Genomic DNA, 17896 nt, shown 5'->3' on the forward strand with positions numbered 1-17896 from the left:
TACTCGTCTGAGGCTCGTCGTTGATGGAGGGGCGGAAAGCCACAAAGGAAATAAGCAAGAAGAAGCGTGGAAGCTGTAACTCTATTAAGAAAAAATGGGTCCGTTGAAACGAGACGAATGACCTGACAATACGGATACTGTAATGCCAGTTACGGTATTCAGGCATGTGAAAGAAAGGAGACTGAATGAAACGGCTTCTGTAGCGACATTCCCGGGACGCTACAAACAAAATCCGGCCCGGACTTTTTCCTCAGCAGGAACGACCCACTATTAGCGTGCCGTCGGTGAAGACCCCAGGTGGAGAGTGCGACTGGTACGTTACTAGCCCGGAAGGCCCGTGCCCAAAGACAGTCTGGAATGCCGATCCATGCAGAAGCGCTACGGGGTCGTCCGAGGGGCAGCAGAAAAAAAAAGGTCAGTCGGTCTGCGCCCGCTTCGAACGACTTTCCCTTCCTCACTTCCCGAAACCTCACGAACTCTTCACGAACGCTATCGACTCTTTGCACTCGACTCTCCTACACCCGACACTACAAACTACTCCCACTTCCGACACATATCATCAAAATGGGTAACGTAAGTGCAGCCAACGAACCCTTCCCCCTCCCCCACCGCTGATCAGGGTCCAAAAATGAGGGGCAGAACCGATGCTGACATTCTGGGGGAATCAGGGCGCAAAGGCTCAGCAGAAGCGTGATCGCAACGCCAAGGACGCGAAGCCCAAGGGCTCTCAGCTCAAGGTGGTACGTATATTCTATCCGCAATCGATACGTTTCTTAGGTCCAGACGACTGACACTTTTTGCGACCAGAACGCTGCGGCCAAGGATATCCAGTGCCAGATCTGCAAGTCCACCTTCCTCAAGACTACCAAGGCTCCCGCGTAAGTCGCAACCTACCTCTTATTCTGTATGATTTTGTATGATTTTGGCAAACTGGGTATACTGACGTCTGTGTCCTTGCAAAGCCTTACGGAGCATGCCGAGAACAAGCACAGCAAGGGTCTCGCCGACTGCTTCCCCGCCTTCGTTGCCGCATAGTTTTGAGAGACAACAGATACCGAGAGAGAGGAGTCATGGACAGACTGGAGTTGTGAGGAGTTTCAGGGGCGAGCATGGCGGTACGGCGTGATGTTGAAGAAATGATGGTCGGAGTCGGTCAAGATCTGGCCTGGCATGCAGCGAAAAGGCGTAATTTGAAATCTTGCCCTCTTTATTTTCGGAAAATTCAGAAAAGAATACGATTAGACGAGCACACAAACGTTCATAACTTGCGGCGCTTCTCAACGTCGAGCGAGTCCGCTGTTACAGTCTGCTTGAGGTTGCTAGTACTATAGTGCAAGCCGGGAATCTGGGCAAGTACAACTGACGAGTGTGTTTAGATACGAGTCTATCTAGGTAGGACTCTCCTGAAGCTTAGATATTTGTCTCTCGACGAGCCTTCAATGCGCCGGAACAGGAACGGACGAAACCCCTGGAACACCCTTCACATCGCCCTTCTCCTCGCTGCCACCACCGCCGCCGCCAGCAGCTCTAGCCTGCTCCTCGCGAATAGCAGCCAAAATATCCGGATACCACCTCTCCCCCACGTCCGGATGACTCTTAACCCGATTCCTCAACGTCGCCTCCCCAAGCGTCTTCGCAACCCCGCCCCTCCGGAACGTAAACTCGACATCATCAAGCCTCGCTCCGCCGTTCCTCTCCAGCACAAGCCGCCTCTGCTCCCGGATATCCTCCGGCACCCGCCCGACCCCGACAGTCTCCAGGTCCTCAAAGTCAGCGTCCCCTCTCACCCCCTGAAAAAACGGGATCGAAAACCGCGCGCCCTCGCCGGCGGGCGGGCTGAGCACGCGGTGCGTAGTCGACACGCAGACACCTTGCGACAGCGCCTCTAACCCTTGCCCGATAGCCACGACAAGTGTGCCCTCGACGGGCGGCGCATCGATCCATTCGCCGCGGACGTTTTGCACCTGTAGCCCACGGTGGTGGCTTGCTTGTAAGAGGTAACTGCTCAGCATGCTATCCTTGTGCGGACCGACACCCTGCCCTTGGATCCCGGGTTCCGAGATGCCGAGGTCTTGGAGGTCTGGGTATTTGACGATCTTGAGCTTGTGTTGTTGGTTGGCGTCAAAGTACTTGTTGAAGGCGTTGGGTGGCAGTTTGATGGCTTCGGCGATGAGTGAGGTAAAGGCGATGGAGATTTGGCCCATGCGGTCCATGTACTCTGTGAAGGTGGCGCGGAAGCCCGGAACGGCGGATTCAGAAGGCCATTGGTTTGGGGCGAGGAGGTTGTAGTAGAGCGGGTCGTTTGATCCGGGCAGCGGGTGTTCTGTGGAGAGGTCGATTTGTTCGCGGTGGTCTATTTTGCCTGCTGTGATTTCTGCTGAGAGTTGGGAGTAGCCGAGGAAGGATTTTGCGTTCTTCATTTCTATTTTAAGTCTGGTCGGGAATATTAGCACACTTACAACCTCATACACAATCCAGAGTTTCATTTCTATAAAATAAAGGAGCGCACTGTACTTTTCCTCGGTGGGTATGTCGAAGAAGCCCTTGCCTTCCTTAATCACCCTCTTGAACAGCTCGTCGGGGATACCGACGTTCTTGAGGTACAAAAACCCGACCTCCATGAGTGCATGGCGCAAATCGACGAGAAATTGCGGCTTCGTCTCGGGGTCCCGCGCCAAGGCGAGGTCGAGGATTGGAATGGATGTGAAAGACATGTTTAGTGTGTCTCACTCCTTTTGTCCCATAATCTACTGGAATTCGAAACGGTCGAGATTGAAGCTCTAGATCTGATGAGCCGAGCCAAGAACGGCAGAATCACGAAAGCTTTCAAAAAGAATGATGGCGTATTGTTTCGTATTGATATTTGTTCTCACAATCTCAGGATGTTAGTGGTATGATCCGAGGCAAAACGCACCATCCGAGGCTGCATCAGCACGCCGCTGCTAAGTAAGCCGTCGTTTGAGCAATTGGGCAACGGGATGGCGTAATGCGGGCGGCGGGGTCACCGAATAACCGGCGCGTATCTATATTCAATGTGACCGCTGCCCGACCCTCATAGCCGCTAGAGACGCGAAAGCAGCACAACACCAGCCTCTACTGGCAGCTACGGGGTCGCGATCCTGCATTATGCCATGTGTAGCTTATTTTCTTCCTACTTGCATTTCTCTGTCATAGTAAGACAAAGTGACTCCTAATACCAATCTAAAATTACCCAAACAAACTAAAAAAGAGTTCACCACCGGTGTGGCTACATCTCTTGGTGCTCATGCTGGGATTCGAACTCGGGTACTCGCTAAGCCTGTCGTCGAGTAGGCTGGTTGGCGTTGAATTTCTAAATGTCGACCATTAACCACTCCACCACCCAGCCAGTTTGACCTGACCCGTCGACCTAGACGGGCGCCTCCTGGCTGGTGACTGGAATGGGATTGAGGGTGTCTATATACCCTTCTCGTGGCAGGTGTGGAAGGTAGGTACGAACTAGGCGGTCTGACCGTACCTGCCTGGCAGTCCATCAAGGTGTATACATCCAGCGGATGAGGAACACGCCGGTATTTCGTGCGGGGCCCTGGAGTAGAGGGAGTCGTTTACTTTTCAGGCCAAGTTAAGCAAATCTCTGCGGAAGAAACCCCTTTTGAAGATCCAAATGCTTTTACTACATTCTTCTATTATCGGGTATAATGCACATATTTTGACAACTTTTGTTTAGCCGTTTCAAGACCCCAGAGGCTTCGTCGCCAGTAAACCCGTAACCTTGTAGAACATGTCCTCAACCGAGGGCATGGCAAAAGCCGGCGCCGCATCAAACAGCTCGGCAAGCTTTTGCCTGTTGATGACGGCCGGCTGGGCGTCGTCATCATCCAAATCCATCTCTTCTCCGTTCACAGCCTCTATCTCCTCCTCATTGTCGCTGGCCATCTCCTCATCCTCGATGGCGTCGTCCAGAATCGCGTCGTCGGCGACCGGCTCACCGTCCAACTGCATGTCCTCCAATGGCCTGGAGAGGGCAACAGCGGCGGGATCCGAGGCCTCGGCGACTGTCCACAGTTGCGCGGCATCGTCGACCGCGACGAAGCCTGATGAGCTTCCGGTCGAGACGAGACTGGTGATGCGGTGGGGAATGCGCCTCACGCACAACAGCGCGGGCTCTTCTGGCTTGAAAACTGCAAGCTGCGACGCTTGACCGCCGGGCACGACGACGGCAAACGTCCGTGATTTGCGGTCAATAGCCAAGTGGCTAAACTCCTTGACTGCCGTGGCGTTGCGGCCACTCGGCAGCTGAATGCCGTACTGCAGCTCGTCGGCGACCACATCAAACACTCTCAGGTCATCCGAGAGGGTGATGATGTATGGAGAGAGAACCTGGAGGCGGCGGATGTGGCCCTTCCACAGGTTTTCCTGTGTTGACCTAATCTCACCAGTCTTGGTATCGATCACATAGATGCCGCCGTCGTCTGAGTGGCCAAAGGCAACGAATAGTGTCGAGCCGTCTTCGGAAAAGCACAGGCTTCCGCTACGCTCGCCAGTCGACTCTCCAGTAGTGGTAAGCGCATCAGCTCCCACGTTACCTCCGAGACCAACAGTCACAGAGCATGACCACGAGTGCAGAGCCTCGCCAGCGTTATCCTTGGACGCGATGCCGTCTTGCTGCCTTGTTTTTGACTGCCATATCCGCGCCATGCCATCATCTCCAAGGGTGGCAAATCTGTTTGTTGTGTGATCTGCCGCAAGCGCCAGAACCGTCTCTGGCCGACTTGTGACGTGCGGGCTGTTGATTCTGGAAGACAGGGCAAAGTGCTCTTCGCCAGCAGTTGCAGACCAGAACTTGAGGTAAATCTCGCGCCTTTCTCTCACAAACTGCTCGCGCGCTTCTGGTGCCACCTTCTCAAGATCACGCTTAGGGGGTTGCCAGTCATCAACGGTCGCCAACCACCTGCCGTCTTGCGAGAATGCGACATGGGTTATACGGGGCTCTGAAATGGGGTTGCCCTTGGACGTAATATTAACATCTGTCGGCTGCGTTCTTGCCAGAGCTTGCTTGGAGACACTCCGGAACGACTCCATGTCGAATGATTGCAACAAGGGTGCTGACTGGATCTCGCCAGCCAACATAGACTGCTGGCCGGTTCCTGTGCAGACGTACAGTCTTGATGGCTCCGCAGGGTTGAGTGCCGCAGGAACCGGATGCCGTACCTCGTCGGAAACAGACCATAGACGCTTGACGAGCAAGTCCTTTGGCGTAGAGGTAAACCGAGCGGCTGACTGAATACCAGAGATGTACGTCGATGGCTTCATCTCAGACGTGGACAAGACCATAGCAGAGTTGTCATCCAAGTGCACTGCGTAGGAAGCTCCAGTGGGAGATACAACGATGTTCTCGATACTTCCCGACAGGTGAGGAAGGAAATCTTTCCTGCCGGTATCCATCTGCCAGAGCACAAGGACGTTCTCCGAACCACCGGAAATCATGTACTGACCTATGGCGCGTGTTAGTGTTTGCAAATGATGGCAAATACCGACTGAAAGTTCTTACCATCCTTTGACCACTTCACGCTGTGGACAGCCCTCCTGTGCCAGTGGAATTTGCGGCTCTGAAGAGCCTCCCTCTTCGACTTTGACCCATTGAGGTTCTGCAGTTTTCTGAAGATGTCGTCGTAGAAGTAGATGGCACCTCGGGCACCACCCGCAATCAGGTCGAGGACGAGAGAGTTGTCCTTGCTGTGGGTAACTCGGATATCGAGGGCGCAGATAATATCGGTTGTATCGAAGGCGAAGAACTCCCACTCAGACTCCGGCGTCCCAGTTCCGACAACGAGACCATCCTTGGTAGCTCCGACAATGACCTTGCCATCGGGGCTAGAGCGCAGCAAGTGCATCGCCTGGTCGACCTGCTTTGTAGCAAAGAGGACCCCGGCGAGGGGCTGCTTGAAATCGGGGCCGCTGTATGCGACAACTTCGCCCTTTGCGTGCTTCTTCCCCTCCGAGACGTACAGAACCTCCGTCATCTTCTTGTCTCCCTTGATTGTTGCGACGGACAAGTCCAGGGCCGTTTGCGACTGGGTCCGGAACTCGTCGTAGACCCCGGTTCCCTTCTTCCAGTTCACCCGCCAGACCCTGCCATCAGAGCAGGCCACCCAGAGGAAGTCGGGCTTGAGTTGCGATTGGCGTGTGGCCACGATCGTGGGGGCAGATGACTTCTCCGCATATGTGTTCTGGACCACGGGGAGGGCGATTCTTCGGATCAGTAGTGACTCGGCCACCGAGTAGATTTGCAAGGATGTGTTGTAAGTGACAATGAGGTACCTGTTTATTCTCATGTTAGACCCAAAAAGTCAACGAAGAAACGTCGGTTGAAATGGCACCTACTTCTCATTCTCGGCAAAGATGGGATCAATGTCAGCCATTCGGCCGCCCATTGGCAGAGAAACTTGCCATCCCGCCTCCTGGGCCTCCGTGTTTCCGAGCTTGACCAGTTCGGTCTCGATTTGGTCGTCGGTAAGGTTCTTCTGGAGCTGCGAAAGCACGTTCAAGGCGCCGTCGCGAAGGTCGTCGGCGTCGGTGTTTCCGTTCTTTTGGCCATTTGCCGTGCCCGCTTTAGTCTTTTGCCGAAGGCGCTTCGCCTGTCCGTCCCTCTCATTCTGCTCTCTCTTACGCTTCTTTTGGTCCTCCCGACTTCTCGGGGTCGAAGGGCCAGCCATGGTGTAGGTATAAATTTGCGCAAAGCCGAAGAATGATGTATGAGCACCAGTCAGTTGAACGTCGCAAAACTCTCGAGGCGAGGAGACAAGGAAAGGAAGCTGGCGGCCTGGAGACTTTTCTTTCGTTCGGTAGTCTCTGGCTTTCGATCCTGCTCTGTTTCGCACACGACCCTTCTTTCGTTCCTGCTAAGAAAAGAAAAAAAGTTCGAGAGTTGCCAAAGAAATTTTGGTCCCGCTCAGTCGCCCGGCCATGCAATTGGTGGGACCTCCCCCACAATCAACACTGATAAGATAAGAGGCGGAGGAAATCACGGACCGACAAATTTTCTGTTCGCCCGTCCGGTCGCGCGCCTCCCATTTGCAATCGACAGGAAGGCCCCGAAGTTTCTTTGACGACGGCGACATTCGGAAGGCAACAGTCTCAGCACATCAACCCGCGCAACACCTCGAGAAGCGACGTACGGGCACCGCTACGTTCTCTCAGTAATCTAAGGTCAAACTGCTACATCTTCGTTTTCGACTTCCTCAGTCAAGATGATTATCCCCGTTCGCTGCTTCTCCTGCGGCAAGGTTCGTGGACACGATAATCGCATGCAATTGACGCCTCATGTCTAACTTGTGCTGTCAGGTCACTGGAGACCTGTGGGAGCGCTACCTCAAGCTCATCGACGACGGCATTACGGATGGGTGAGTCACAACGATCGCGATCCTGGATTGCGATCGCGACACACGATAACTAACGTGCACGTCAATAGCGACGCGATGGACCAGCTTGGCCTGAAGCGCTACTGCTGCCGCCGCATGGTCATGACCCACGTCGACCTCATCGAGAAGCTCCTCAAGTATGCATACCCATGGAAACAGCATGCGCCGAATCGCTCTTTGAAGCTTACAAACCCCCCACAGGTACACCCCCGACGGGCGCAACGAGAAGAAGATGTCCTTGAACCCGTAAACTCGCCAGGGACGGATTTCACGAATTGGAGTTTTGGAAAACATTGGCATTGCAAGGCGTTAGGGATTCTCAGGGGAGGGCAGAATACGCTGCGTGAAGACGAGAAAAAGCTGTGTGCTCGAGTCGTGGTAGAGCAACGTCAGCGGACATGGCTTTGCTACAGATGGAAAGCTTCCGTCTCCGACTCTATGGGCAGCAAGAACCAGCCACCTCGAAGCAAGCTCAACAAGCGGTAGCAAAGGGCATGTCGTTCGGCAACAAGATAGCCATGGGCCCGGTTGCAACCCCGCCACATGGAAATGAAGAGTGGCTAGAAATGTACGCAGGAATGCTATCTCGGAAGGTCTCAATTCTTTAAGATAGCTCTACTAGTCCTTGCGTCGCCCGTCATGTGATTAGACAGCATGCTGGGTCTCAGTCAATGGATGAAACCCCTGGTCGGTAGTACCAGTCTTGTTTGCCGGATGGTCTCGTTTCTCACATTGACAACTTTTCGAGAATTCCCTCCAACAAAGAACGCAGCTATATCAGGCGACCTATGAGACAGGCATCCGCATGTGTGTAGCAGTGCCACACCCTAACATTGTTTCAATGCTCTAGCAGAATCACTGGTTGTCACCGAGTCTGAATGTAGCGCATCGTTTTGATCTGGCGGTCAAGGCAGAGGTAACAGCCAGTACGCAAAAGCAGCTTCATGCCAATCCGCCTGGCCGCTAATCGCTGACCACATGCGCCTTGCTGCAACGGCATCTGGTGGGTGGTGAGACGGTGCTATATGGACGAAGAATATCATATCTAGCACTGTACCCACCAAAGAGCCTCCAGCCTTTATCCGTCAGTGACGTTGTACAACAGGCTCACCCTGGGGGCCAGAAATAAAACCCAAGGCGGAGTTCACCGGTTGAACCTCTGCAATTGTTCTGGGCTCTGCAGAGAAACAGACAGTCCGGGTACACGACCCGGGAGAGCCCAAGCCAGTCTGCCGATTTCTGCCTGGTGCTTGTTTTGATTGCTGAATCCTGGTAAGCGGTGACCCATCCTTCCTCTTTTCTTCTTTTCGCGTGATGCTCCAAGCACCAACGGATACATGGGTCCAGCAAGGCAGCGGGTGCAAAGTGCTGTGCTGGCCGTGTAGCAGTGGCTAACTTGAAGACCCGAGGGTTTGGGAATGGCGCAGTGGTGGTTTTTGCCGCGAGATGCACCCATAAGATTTCCGGAATGGGACGATATCCGCCGAAACTTTTATTTCGCGGATGGTGGTGATTTGTCGCAGGGCACAGGGTACCTCCAACAAGCCTTGGTTTGCTGCACGGCGTTCAGAGACTGGAGATACGTCCGCCTGGCCGAACTGGACTGGCGCATATGCGGAACCGGAAGACCGCTCACAGATAAGCAAAACTTAGTAACCTCAAGTCCCGCAGCTTCGTGGCATCGAGTTAAATTCGTATGAGCACAACATTGCTTCAAATCCCGAGGTCGAGGAACTGGCGCAACCGCGAAAGGATTCGACTTTAGCGCGCAACTGCTACTGCGACTGGCTCTCCTGTGTCCAAAATTGCAGCTTCCTACATGTCGTACAGAGAAAGGCCATACCGGATGAAGAGTCCTGAGCCGTAGGGAATCCGCAGAGCTGCTTGTTGGCGCCTACGCGCGTCGGACTGCATGCGTGATGCGGTCGTGGCGTCAGGGATACCACGAAACAAGCAGAGACCCCCGGCTAGTTACAGGCCAGCATTCGGGAGGGGGGGGTCGTGGAGAATGAAGAGGGAAAACATCGCGTATCACCCTTGGCTAGTTGTTGGTTCCCTTTCGCTCTTAATATCTGGAAAATGAGTTTGCCGCAGGCGTCGGCGATATTGACATCGTATCTGATCCTTCGAACTGAGGAGGGGTGGTGGGGTGGGAGCCAGGGAGAATAATCCGACCCCTCCATCGACGATCAGCAAACTAGTGCCCGGTCACGGATTCCTAGGTCCTGGAGGCTAGAGCTAGCACACCTATGGCAGCCTATACGCCTACTCCGTTAAAAACCGAGAAATTATATTTTCTTTTTATACGCCTATATTATTATATAGATATTTTCTATATTAAATATAGTTATAGTATATATTAGTATAATTAATAAAATAAGTGAAATAAAATCTTGTATATTTCTATAACGTGGTTTACCAGTCAGCCGCGCATATCAGTCAGCCGCGCATTTCCTTATCGTATACTAAGTCGCCTACATTATATAATTAATATCTTTTTCATTGTTGGTTATATAACGTTCAAATTTTTTCATTAGTCTTTGATAAGAGTTACCAAACTAAATAAAAAGTTTTAAAAATTAATTTCTATTTAGAGATAGAGTAAATATATTATATCCTTATCAAAGACCCATATTTCTATTCCACTACTTATTTCAATATAAAAAGATTAAAGTGTCTTTTTCTATTAAATTTAACTAGTTATATTTTAAATATATTATAAAGATACTGAAATCTTTTTAATTAGTTATTATTCAAAGAAATTAGGTAAATATGCAATTTAGTATGCGATAAGAAAATGCGCGGCTGACTGGTAAACCACGTTATATATAAATATATATAAGTAAATTTAATTAAAAAATTTAACCAAAATTGTTTTAAGTTCAATAACTAATATATTATAATTAATTTTATATTAAAAGGTTAAAATCAATATAAAATATAATAAAAGTGAAGTAAATATTAAAGATTATTTATTAGTTAGTATATAAATATAAAGAGACAAAAACCTAAAATTAAAGCTTGATTAAGAAAAAATAAGAATAAAAAGCTTAGTATATTAATAAGCCTATATTAGGTTAATTAGAAGTAAGGGATTTAATAGATAACAAATTTAGTATATATTAATATAGAAAATATTCAATAGGTAATAGGTAGGAGGGTGGCCATAGTGCCTTCCCGATTTTTAACGGAGTAGGCGTTACAGGCTGCCGTAACACCCCACCGGGTCGCCGGGGTCGAGGTGGTTTGCTTTTAGCAAAAGTCGTGCTAGCGCTGTGATCAGTCGAAGTCACCTACATGACACCCTAGGCTTTACTGTACTAGAATGATGGTTAGGACGGAATTCTTCAAGGAAATGACGGTCTCGATGAACGATGAAAAGTTCGTGTTCAGGGACAGCAATTGTATGCCTTCCACGTTTGAGCAATTTGTGAAGCGTAGATAAGTTTGCGAAGCGAGCTGTTGTCAGGTGATGAGTCTGGCTGCGAGACATCGACGGGTCGCCAGGGACCCTGACAGGGGCGGGGATTTCTCAAGCAACATAATTGTTGGGGGGCTTGGCCGGATCTTATTATCCGTTCCTGTGAATTGGTTCCTAGGATAACAGACGGGGGGTTTAAAGGCGTGTAGTCCAGGTTCTCTCAGTCTTGAGGAATAGTTCTCCGGGGTAAGTCCGAAGATGTTATGTAGGCAAGGTGGTAAAGTACCTAGGTCGTAAGCCTGCTCTCTGCCACTTCTTACAAGACCGAACATAAAGACGTCAGAATACTGAGTCACTGGTATCAAATTCGGGTATTTTCTCCTCTGAGCTCTACATGAGAACTAACCAGGCATTGTGTGCATCCACGTAGTACTTTAGTCAACGTAGACTGCTGCCCGGCTACCGTAGCCAGGTGATAGAGTCTGGCTTGGGTAGCATGACTTGAGGCTTGAGGTAGCTGTCGAAGAAAGACTCGAACCAACAGTCAATGCACAACCAACGGTGAAGGAGGGATACGTACCCGCCAGTAGGATTTGAAGCCGCAACGGGCCCGGGCTTCCATCCAATCCCCATCCCATCCCTACCACAGACGGTTTAGACAAACGGTAGGCTTGGGTGTGGCCTGTCAGACCTAGCGTGTGAATGAAGGTCGATCAGGGCCCACTCTGTGTCGAACGGTGCGCTTCACCGCAGCGTGCCCTACAAATTTCTCTTTCCTTTTCCCCCCTTCAATACTGAGCAAACGCCGTCCCAGATTGTCGGAATCCGTGTTGCCATGAATAGAATACAGAAGCGGGGATTCGAGTACATCAGTTTCGTAAAGCGGACGTGTGATGCGTGGCAGACACGTTGGCTCGTGAATCCCTTGTTCGTGTACCCTTTTACAGCGATTAGCATTCTGTTGATGGTACACACGATGGTGAAGCAAGATAGAGGCCGGTGTAAAGGTACATCACCAACCACCTCTCTCTCAGAGTCATACCTGGTGGACGGGCAGGACTTGGCCCGATGTCTATTGACCTGATGTCTATTGATCTGATTAAGCTGATCTTCGCGGAGAAATCCATCCCAATCACACGGTCCAAGTTGGTTCGGACAATGCGGGAGAAGCGCGGCTTTGTTGATTTTGCGGCCGACCGACTCGTATCACATTTTTCCAAGTCCTCGTCGAGAATTGAAGGTCGAGGGAGAACGAGGCCTTTCTCGGTCCCGTTGCGCTGGAGCCGGCAAATGAGGTTGCAATCCACCGCAACCTGCGCTGGTGAAGTGAAGAGGTAGGTAGGTGCTGGGCATCTGCTCTCAAGTCCCCAACAGAGCTCCCCCCGCCTCACACACACATATTCCCACCAGGGCGGCAAACAGGGACCGAGACTGGTAACGAAGACGTCCACGACAACGGACGGGCAGAGCCGTTCACAATCGCGCACGCGCATGTCACGGCCCCCAAATGGGCAGTACACAAGCAGCTCCAGGTAGCGTGAATGTCTTTCCGCGTCTTCAATGACACGGCATCGTCAGATTGGCCCGCGAATCTCTCTGATGGGGGGACGAGACGGTGTTGGGGGAGGTTGCGAGAGATATCCGCCCATCCATCCCCGATATGCGAGCAAGCACACTGCACGCAATCAGAAGAGGGACAAAAGTCCCAATTCAGACATGCAGGCCGCGGTCGATACCGTTGGGCCCAGCATACCGGCTCGGTCTAAGGCTCTAAACAGCTTGTTGCTGTCGGCCTCGGTTTCTGGTCGAGCACGGTGGAGAACGTTTTCTCTGACCAAGTGGTTCTGATAAGATGGGTAGGAATTGGAATTAGTGACGAGGAATTCTCGTGAAAGTTGTCCCACGTCAGAGTCGAATTGAGGTGTAATACAACTCCTCAATGCCACCACCATAATGTCAATTAGGGCAGTCTCGCTACCCGAGGTCAGATACGTTCCTTCCATGCCTACCTTACCTAGGTACTCTATACGGATACCTACTCTACACCTGACATTTAGTTCCGCAAGCAGCAAGTCCAGGAAAGAGACGGTGGTCGAGATACACGGTACATCTGAAGCTGAGGTAGGTTCCCTTCCCTGCTGTTGCCTCCGGTGCAGTGGTGGCCCTGGATCTTTCCTTCTTGGCCGGGCGCCCCTTGCCTTTTCATCACCCCTCCAAGCTTAAGGCAAGCCCCTCCATCCCAAGTGGGGCCGTCATGTGCAGGGGTTGGTTGTGGTTCACTGGCACGACTGGATGAAGCGAGACCCACCTTTGCTAAGCGCCGACGCCTGTCTGCTTCATGCAGCCCACAGCTCGACGTCCCTCTTCTCATCCACCGACACCACCTTGTGCCCAACTCTGAGTGGTTGAACCCGTCGGGAGGTGCGCTGCTATGTCCATGGGAGAAGACGCGCAGCTGCATCTCTGACTGGTTCATCCATCGCCTTCTATATGCTGCCCGGTGCCTGCCTTAACCCGGCTCAGGTTCGTGGAGTACCCTGGCTTGGGAAAAAAGAATGCGCAAAAAATGGTGGTTGTGTCCGACTGAGGTGCGGCCGGAGCAGCTCGCGGATTGGATCCCACCCCGTGGAGCTCTCTTCTTCGTGAGCACCTCGGCCTTGTCTACTTCAACGACTTGACTTCTTAGCCTTCTTCCCTTCGTCCTGTCGGATCACTCTCCTCTGCTCGACTGCCAGCGAACGCTACGACGATCCATTTCGGCGCCCCCCCCTTCTGATTCATTACCATGTGAGGTGCCTGTCCATAGGGCGGAGCGGAACTCGGTCAACCATTCAGACGATACACAAATTTCTGACATTTCTGACTTGACTCTCCTCCACAACTCGAATCCATCTTGTCTTGCTCGTTGAGAAGCACAGTGAACACAGATTTCTATCGCCGCTGGTTTCCTTTCCTTGCAACCATAACAATTCTTCGCCGTTCCGTTGGAGGGTTGGCCTCTTTCTTTACCCGTACCACCGAACCGCCCGCCTCTGTGCCACCTGTGTCTGTACTGTGGAGGTTAGACATCCACATCAACCGCATCGTCTCAAATCAGCTGTCGGCTACTTTCTTGTCTGTCGACTTTATTTCTTCCATTCTGTCAACTTTCGCTTCTCTTCCCCGGCTGCCCGAGATCGCATAGACGACGGAGCTATCGGTGGAGCCGTGCTCGTCACCCGTTTGGTTGAATCTTAGCCGCAGCTCTCTCTCAACCGCCCTTCCCAAGAGACGAGCATATTGCAGCATACCTACCTAAGCTTAGTCGCAGAGACAGGCGCACAGCTCTCAGCCTGATCTGGCTCTCTGACATCCTCCCAATTTCTCCCATCAAGGCGGTAGTCGCGTTGCCCCCAGGTCCATCCAACTCGTCTTCCCCATATATTTACCCTTCAATCGTCAGGATCGCTATTTGGGTACCCCTGCTGCGAGTAGAGACCCACCGCGACGCAGCGAAACCAAACCTGGCCCTGTCGATATTTCGCGTGAGCGAGGCACAGACACGGTCAGCTAGGGTCGGCCTGGAGCCCCCCCCCCCCCCCCCCGGTCTCCGTACTGTTACTCTTCCCAGCACTGAGGTAGCAGTAGGCACAGCTCCTCTTAAACTGCCCTCCCCACCCTCTCGCTCTCGAGCTTCTTCACTTTCGAGCCTGCTGTTGCTAGTCTGGAAGCTTGATGATCGCCGGGCCGTCGTCTACGAGACCTTCCAGCACTGCTTTATTCCTTCGCCTCGACGGCCTCTAGGATCACGACCAACACCACTTAGCCAGTGCGGCCCAGCAGCAGACCCAACCGACCAGAAAGCAAACTACGTGGGGCTCCCGAGGCATTCTCTGGATTGACAACCGCCGAATACCAGTCTGCTGGACTGCCCGTCCGACTTCCATCGCTACCTGTGTCAGTGCCGGAAGGTTGTCGCATACAAACGAGTCGATAGACTTACGATGGCACTCGAAGCCCCCCTCCGGTCGTCTATCGGAAGCCAAATATCTACTTATTCCCATCATAACGACATGTCTGTCTCGTCTCCCGATAACGGCTCTTTTCAATCATCTTTCGCCAGCATGTAAGCTATCATGGTCATACCGTGTCGTTGTAGTATCCAAGCTTACATATGAGCATAGGTCTTCGAACGCCTCAGATCACTCCGGCCGCAATTCCCTACGTCCCAACTCCATTCAGAGGGTTCCCTCGACGAACTTGAACTTGATGAGCCCGAGTGATATTGTTGGACCTTCACCAGTCACCTCGACTGGTACTGAGACGACGGAAATTGAGGACGAAGAGGCAGAGGAGGTCCAGGCCCGGCCTAATCTTACCAATCCGGCACCCCACCCCCAAGTTTGTCTTCTTCATGTCATTTGAGAGGCAGGCAACGTGACTGACTCTTCTAGCTCATGATGCTCTCGACCAACATTCCCGATCATCTGCGGCAGAGTAGTAGTGAAGAAGCTGTATCAGTCATCCATGCGCCAGAAAGCTTTCACAGCTGGGTAAGCATCTCATGGAACCTTTTTTCCAAATGAGTAAAGACTGAACTTGAGCCAGGCTTCTACGGAGCCGACAGTGAGGCCAGATCAAAGTAGCACGAGATCATCACCCAAGACAGATACCATGAGTCTTCCATCCGTCACAGATCATGCAATCAAGGTACGGCTGCTCCAAGGCTTCACCTAAGGCTTTTCAAATACTGAACTAGAACAGTCGAGATCCCCTGGGCTACCTACGCCACCTCCCCTTTCGACAGATATCAGACCCGTTCGATACAGCTTGGACAGCGCCACCCCGCGCGCGCAAGACCTTCACGACATGCTTAATGAGTCATCTCGGCTTAGGTCTAGCAGCACAAGTAGCCTTGAAAGTTTGTATATACCAGATTCTCATCCAAAGACTAAGAAGTCTAACACGAAACAGAAATCGACGAGGCTAGAGAAGTAGAGACCGATACCGAAAACTACGATGAAGAGCCGTTTGCCACTCCCGCCCTACCTCAAGAAGATTCGGAAATCAGGGCTCTACGAACCGCTCTCCAAGAGTGCTGGACTTTATGTAACACGCTGGCCAACTTGAGCTCGAATCATCGAACACGGATGTTCAACAGCTCAGGCACCCCTGATGCTCACGAAAAAGCTTGGATGGCGTGCTGGAGGCTTTGCCAACGCCTGTATGACAACCGCGACGAAGACCACTATGATCACCACGTACGAGAGAACCTCGATCATTGCCGGGATTTTTGCCAGTCCCTCTTCGACGTCCGCCAGAGGAAAGACGAGGTTGCTGATTCTGTTTTGAGAGTCAGTTTTGAACTGAACAACCAGTGAGCCATTCCAGAGATCGAAAAATGTTGGACAAATTAGCTGACCGTGTTCCAGTCTCTATAGCGCTCAGGATATCCAGAACCTCCCGGAGCCCTTCCGCGAGCGTACCCTAGATTTCTACATCACTCTTTGTCATCGATTGATGAAGCAGCGAAGCGAGTTGGCCGATGAGACGGACTCTTTGCTGAAGGCGTGTTGGTCGCTTGCCGAGATGCTTTTCAGTCTGAGACAGAACAAGCGTGACGGAAGAGCGCCTGACGAGGAGCTTCTCTGTTCAGCGGTACAGGCATGCTGGGAGCTTTGCGACCTTTTCAGAGACGGGTGGACCCAAGTCCGGCCAGACCGAAACACTCCGCGACCGAGCCAGACAAGCTTCTTCGGCCACCAGCAGCAGTATGATCAACCTGCGCGAGGTGAAAGTAGAGCGTCGAACCGATCGTCTTACTCAAAGAGGGAAAGTCACAAAAGCCTGACCGAAGAGCGCCCACGAAAGCCACCACCAGTTCCTGAAACTCCTGTGACGGAATTTGAAGACACACCAATTTCCCCAGAGAGCTCCTCGCCTCGAGTGCCAAACATCCTCGTTCTTGGCACAACGTCAGATAGCGGGCGTGGAGGCCGGTGGTCAAGCAGCGCTTCGCAGCTGTCGAGCTACTCGCAAAGCAGTAACAAGACATCCAGCACAGCAACAACGACCACGGCAGGCGAGGACAGCAACAGCAACCGCATCAAAGCACTCATCATCAAGGCTGCCATGAACGTCGGCTTTACTCGAGACCCGGCTCTTGACAGTAAAGCCGAGAAGTCGGCCCTCCAAGCATTTGTCAAGCATATGCCCACGGGATCCTTTGGGTCCTTACCTGCACACTCGACGCTTTTACAACACTACAAGAACCTTGTACACGCCGACTCGTCGTTTAGGGGGTCTTCGCTGCTGCCGGCCCGTGGAAAACGTATCTCGGCGCATGACCTGGCTAAGAGCGTCCACTATATGAGCCAAAGATCCAGCCAGTATGTCTTCTTGCGCGAACTGTACAGGCTCGTGTTTGGCTTCCCACCGGAGGAGGGCGAGTCGAGAAAATCAACAACTATAGTGGTCTGAAAGCCTATTTCCCTTCAAATCTTGTTTCATTTTTTTTTTCTTCATCTGCATTGCTCTCTGATTTCTTCAAGAAACTATTGTTATATCCTACTACACCACACTCATAAGGGAGAACAAAGCGGGCGGGTTTATTGCGAGGAAAGTTCTGCTTGAGAGGCCAGAGTTCCAAACAAACGCAGACACACATACACACACACACACACATACATACACACAAGCAACATGCAAAACAACAAACATCATACCTGGAGGAGAGCGCCCGTCTGTTCGTTTCTACTGCACTAGATACCCATCGTGGACGGATTTCGGCGCCGGGAGCTTGGACAATGGGAGGCTAGAAAATTTTGCGATTTCTTTTCAATTTCGCTGAGATCAAGGGAGGCTGGGAGCGTCGTTCGTTACATTACATGTCACAATGGATATTGTGGCCAATCTGGAAGGAAATCATTTTATAGCTTATGTCGCAATGACCACCAAACTACCTATCTATCTAACTGCAAGCTACCGTGCTCGCATACCGAAGGTCCAAATATGGTGAGTTCATTGCTGAAGAGGAGTTTGCCGAAAAGGAGGAATTTGCTGGAAAACAAAAAGGCGCGTAGCCCGCGGCGGGGAA

At 51.9% G+C, this 17896-nt stretch overlaps 6 protein-coding genes across 6 annotated transcripts; 3 read left to right on the forward strand and 3 right to left on the reverse strand.

The window, feature by feature from the left end:
- Nucleotides 1-564: 564 nt before the first annotated feature.
- Nucleotides 565-1035, forward strand: BDP81DRAFT_398207 (At2g23090 like protein; the record flags this gene model as incomplete). Its single annotated transcript, XM_060588422.1, has 4 exons — nucleotides 565-573; nucleotides 669-740; nucleotides 808-878; nucleotides 963-1035. 4 exons carry the CDS (start codon nucleotides 565-567, stop codon nucleotides 1033-1035), a joined length of 225 nt encoding a protein of 74 aa, XP_060441010.1.
- A 401-nt stretch (nucleotides 1036-1436) lies between these two features.
- Nucleotides 1437-2714, reverse strand: BDP81DRAFT_328913 (2OG-Fe(II) oxygenase; the record flags this gene model as incomplete). Its single annotated transcript, XM_060585262.1, has 2 exons — nucleotides 1437-2433; nucleotides 2515-2714. 2 exons carry the CDS (start codon nucleotides 2712-2714, stop codon nucleotides 1437-1439), a joined length of 1197 nt encoding a protein of 398 aa, XP_060441011.1.
- Nucleotides 2715-3629: 915 nt separating this feature from the next.
- BDP81DRAFT_436951 (WD domain-containing protein) lies at nucleotides 3630-6872 on the reverse strand. Its single transcript, XM_060591180.1, has 3 exons — nucleotides 6364-6872; nucleotides 5531-6300; nucleotides 3630-5474 (listed from the first exon to the last, which is right to left on the reverse strand). Exons 1-3 carry the CDS (start codon nucleotides 6693-6695, stop codon nucleotides 3712-3714), a joined length of 2865 nt encoding a protein of 954 aa, XP_060441012.1. The 5' UTR covers nucleotides 6696-6872; the 3' UTR covers nucleotides 3630-3711.
- A 357-nt stretch (nucleotides 6873-7229) lies between these two features.
- On the forward strand, nucleotides 7230-7650 carry BDP81DRAFT_398210 (RNA polymerase N/8 kDa subunit; the record flags this gene model as incomplete). Its single annotated transcript, XM_060588423.1, has 4 exons — nucleotides 7230-7265; nucleotides 7324-7382; nucleotides 7451-7537; nucleotides 7602-7650. The coding sequence occupies 4 exons, from the start codon at nucleotides 7230-7232 to the stop codon at nucleotides 7648-7650; spliced, it is 231 nt and encodes a 76-aa protein (XP_060441013.1).
- Nucleotides 7651-13461: 5811 nt separating this feature from the next.
- BDP81DRAFT_436953 (uncharacterized protein) lies at nucleotides 13462-14395 on the reverse strand. The gene has a single exon (XM_060591181.1). The coding sequence runs from the start codon at nucleotides 14107-14109 to the stop codon at nucleotides 13915-13917; it is 195 nt and encodes a 64-aa protein (XP_060441014.1). The 5' UTR covers nucleotides 14110-14395; the 3' UTR covers nucleotides 13462-13914.
- Nucleotides 14395-17521, forward strand: BDP81DRAFT_436954 (uncharacterized protein). Its single transcript, XM_060591182.1, has 7 exons — nucleotides 14395-14926; nucleotides 14985-15201; nucleotides 15255-15353; nucleotides 15409-15510; nucleotides 15565-15721; nucleotides 15775-16177; nucleotides 16233-17521. Exons 1-7 carry the CDS (start codon nucleotides 14805-14807, stop codon nucleotides 17278-17280), a joined length of 2148 nt encoding a protein of 715 aa, XP_060441015.1. The 5' UTR covers nucleotides 14395-14804; the 3' UTR covers nucleotides 17281-17521.
- Nucleotides 17522-17896: the final 375 nt, after the last annotated feature.

Source organism: Colletotrichum phormii (assembly GCF_030913505.1).
Source record: "Colletotrichum phormii strain CBS 102054 chromosome Unknown BDP81scaffold_22, whole genome shotgun sequence".
Lineage (NCBI taxonomy): Eukaryota > Fungi > Ascomycota > Sordariomycetes > Glomerellales > Glomerellaceae > Colletotrichum > Colletotrichum phormii.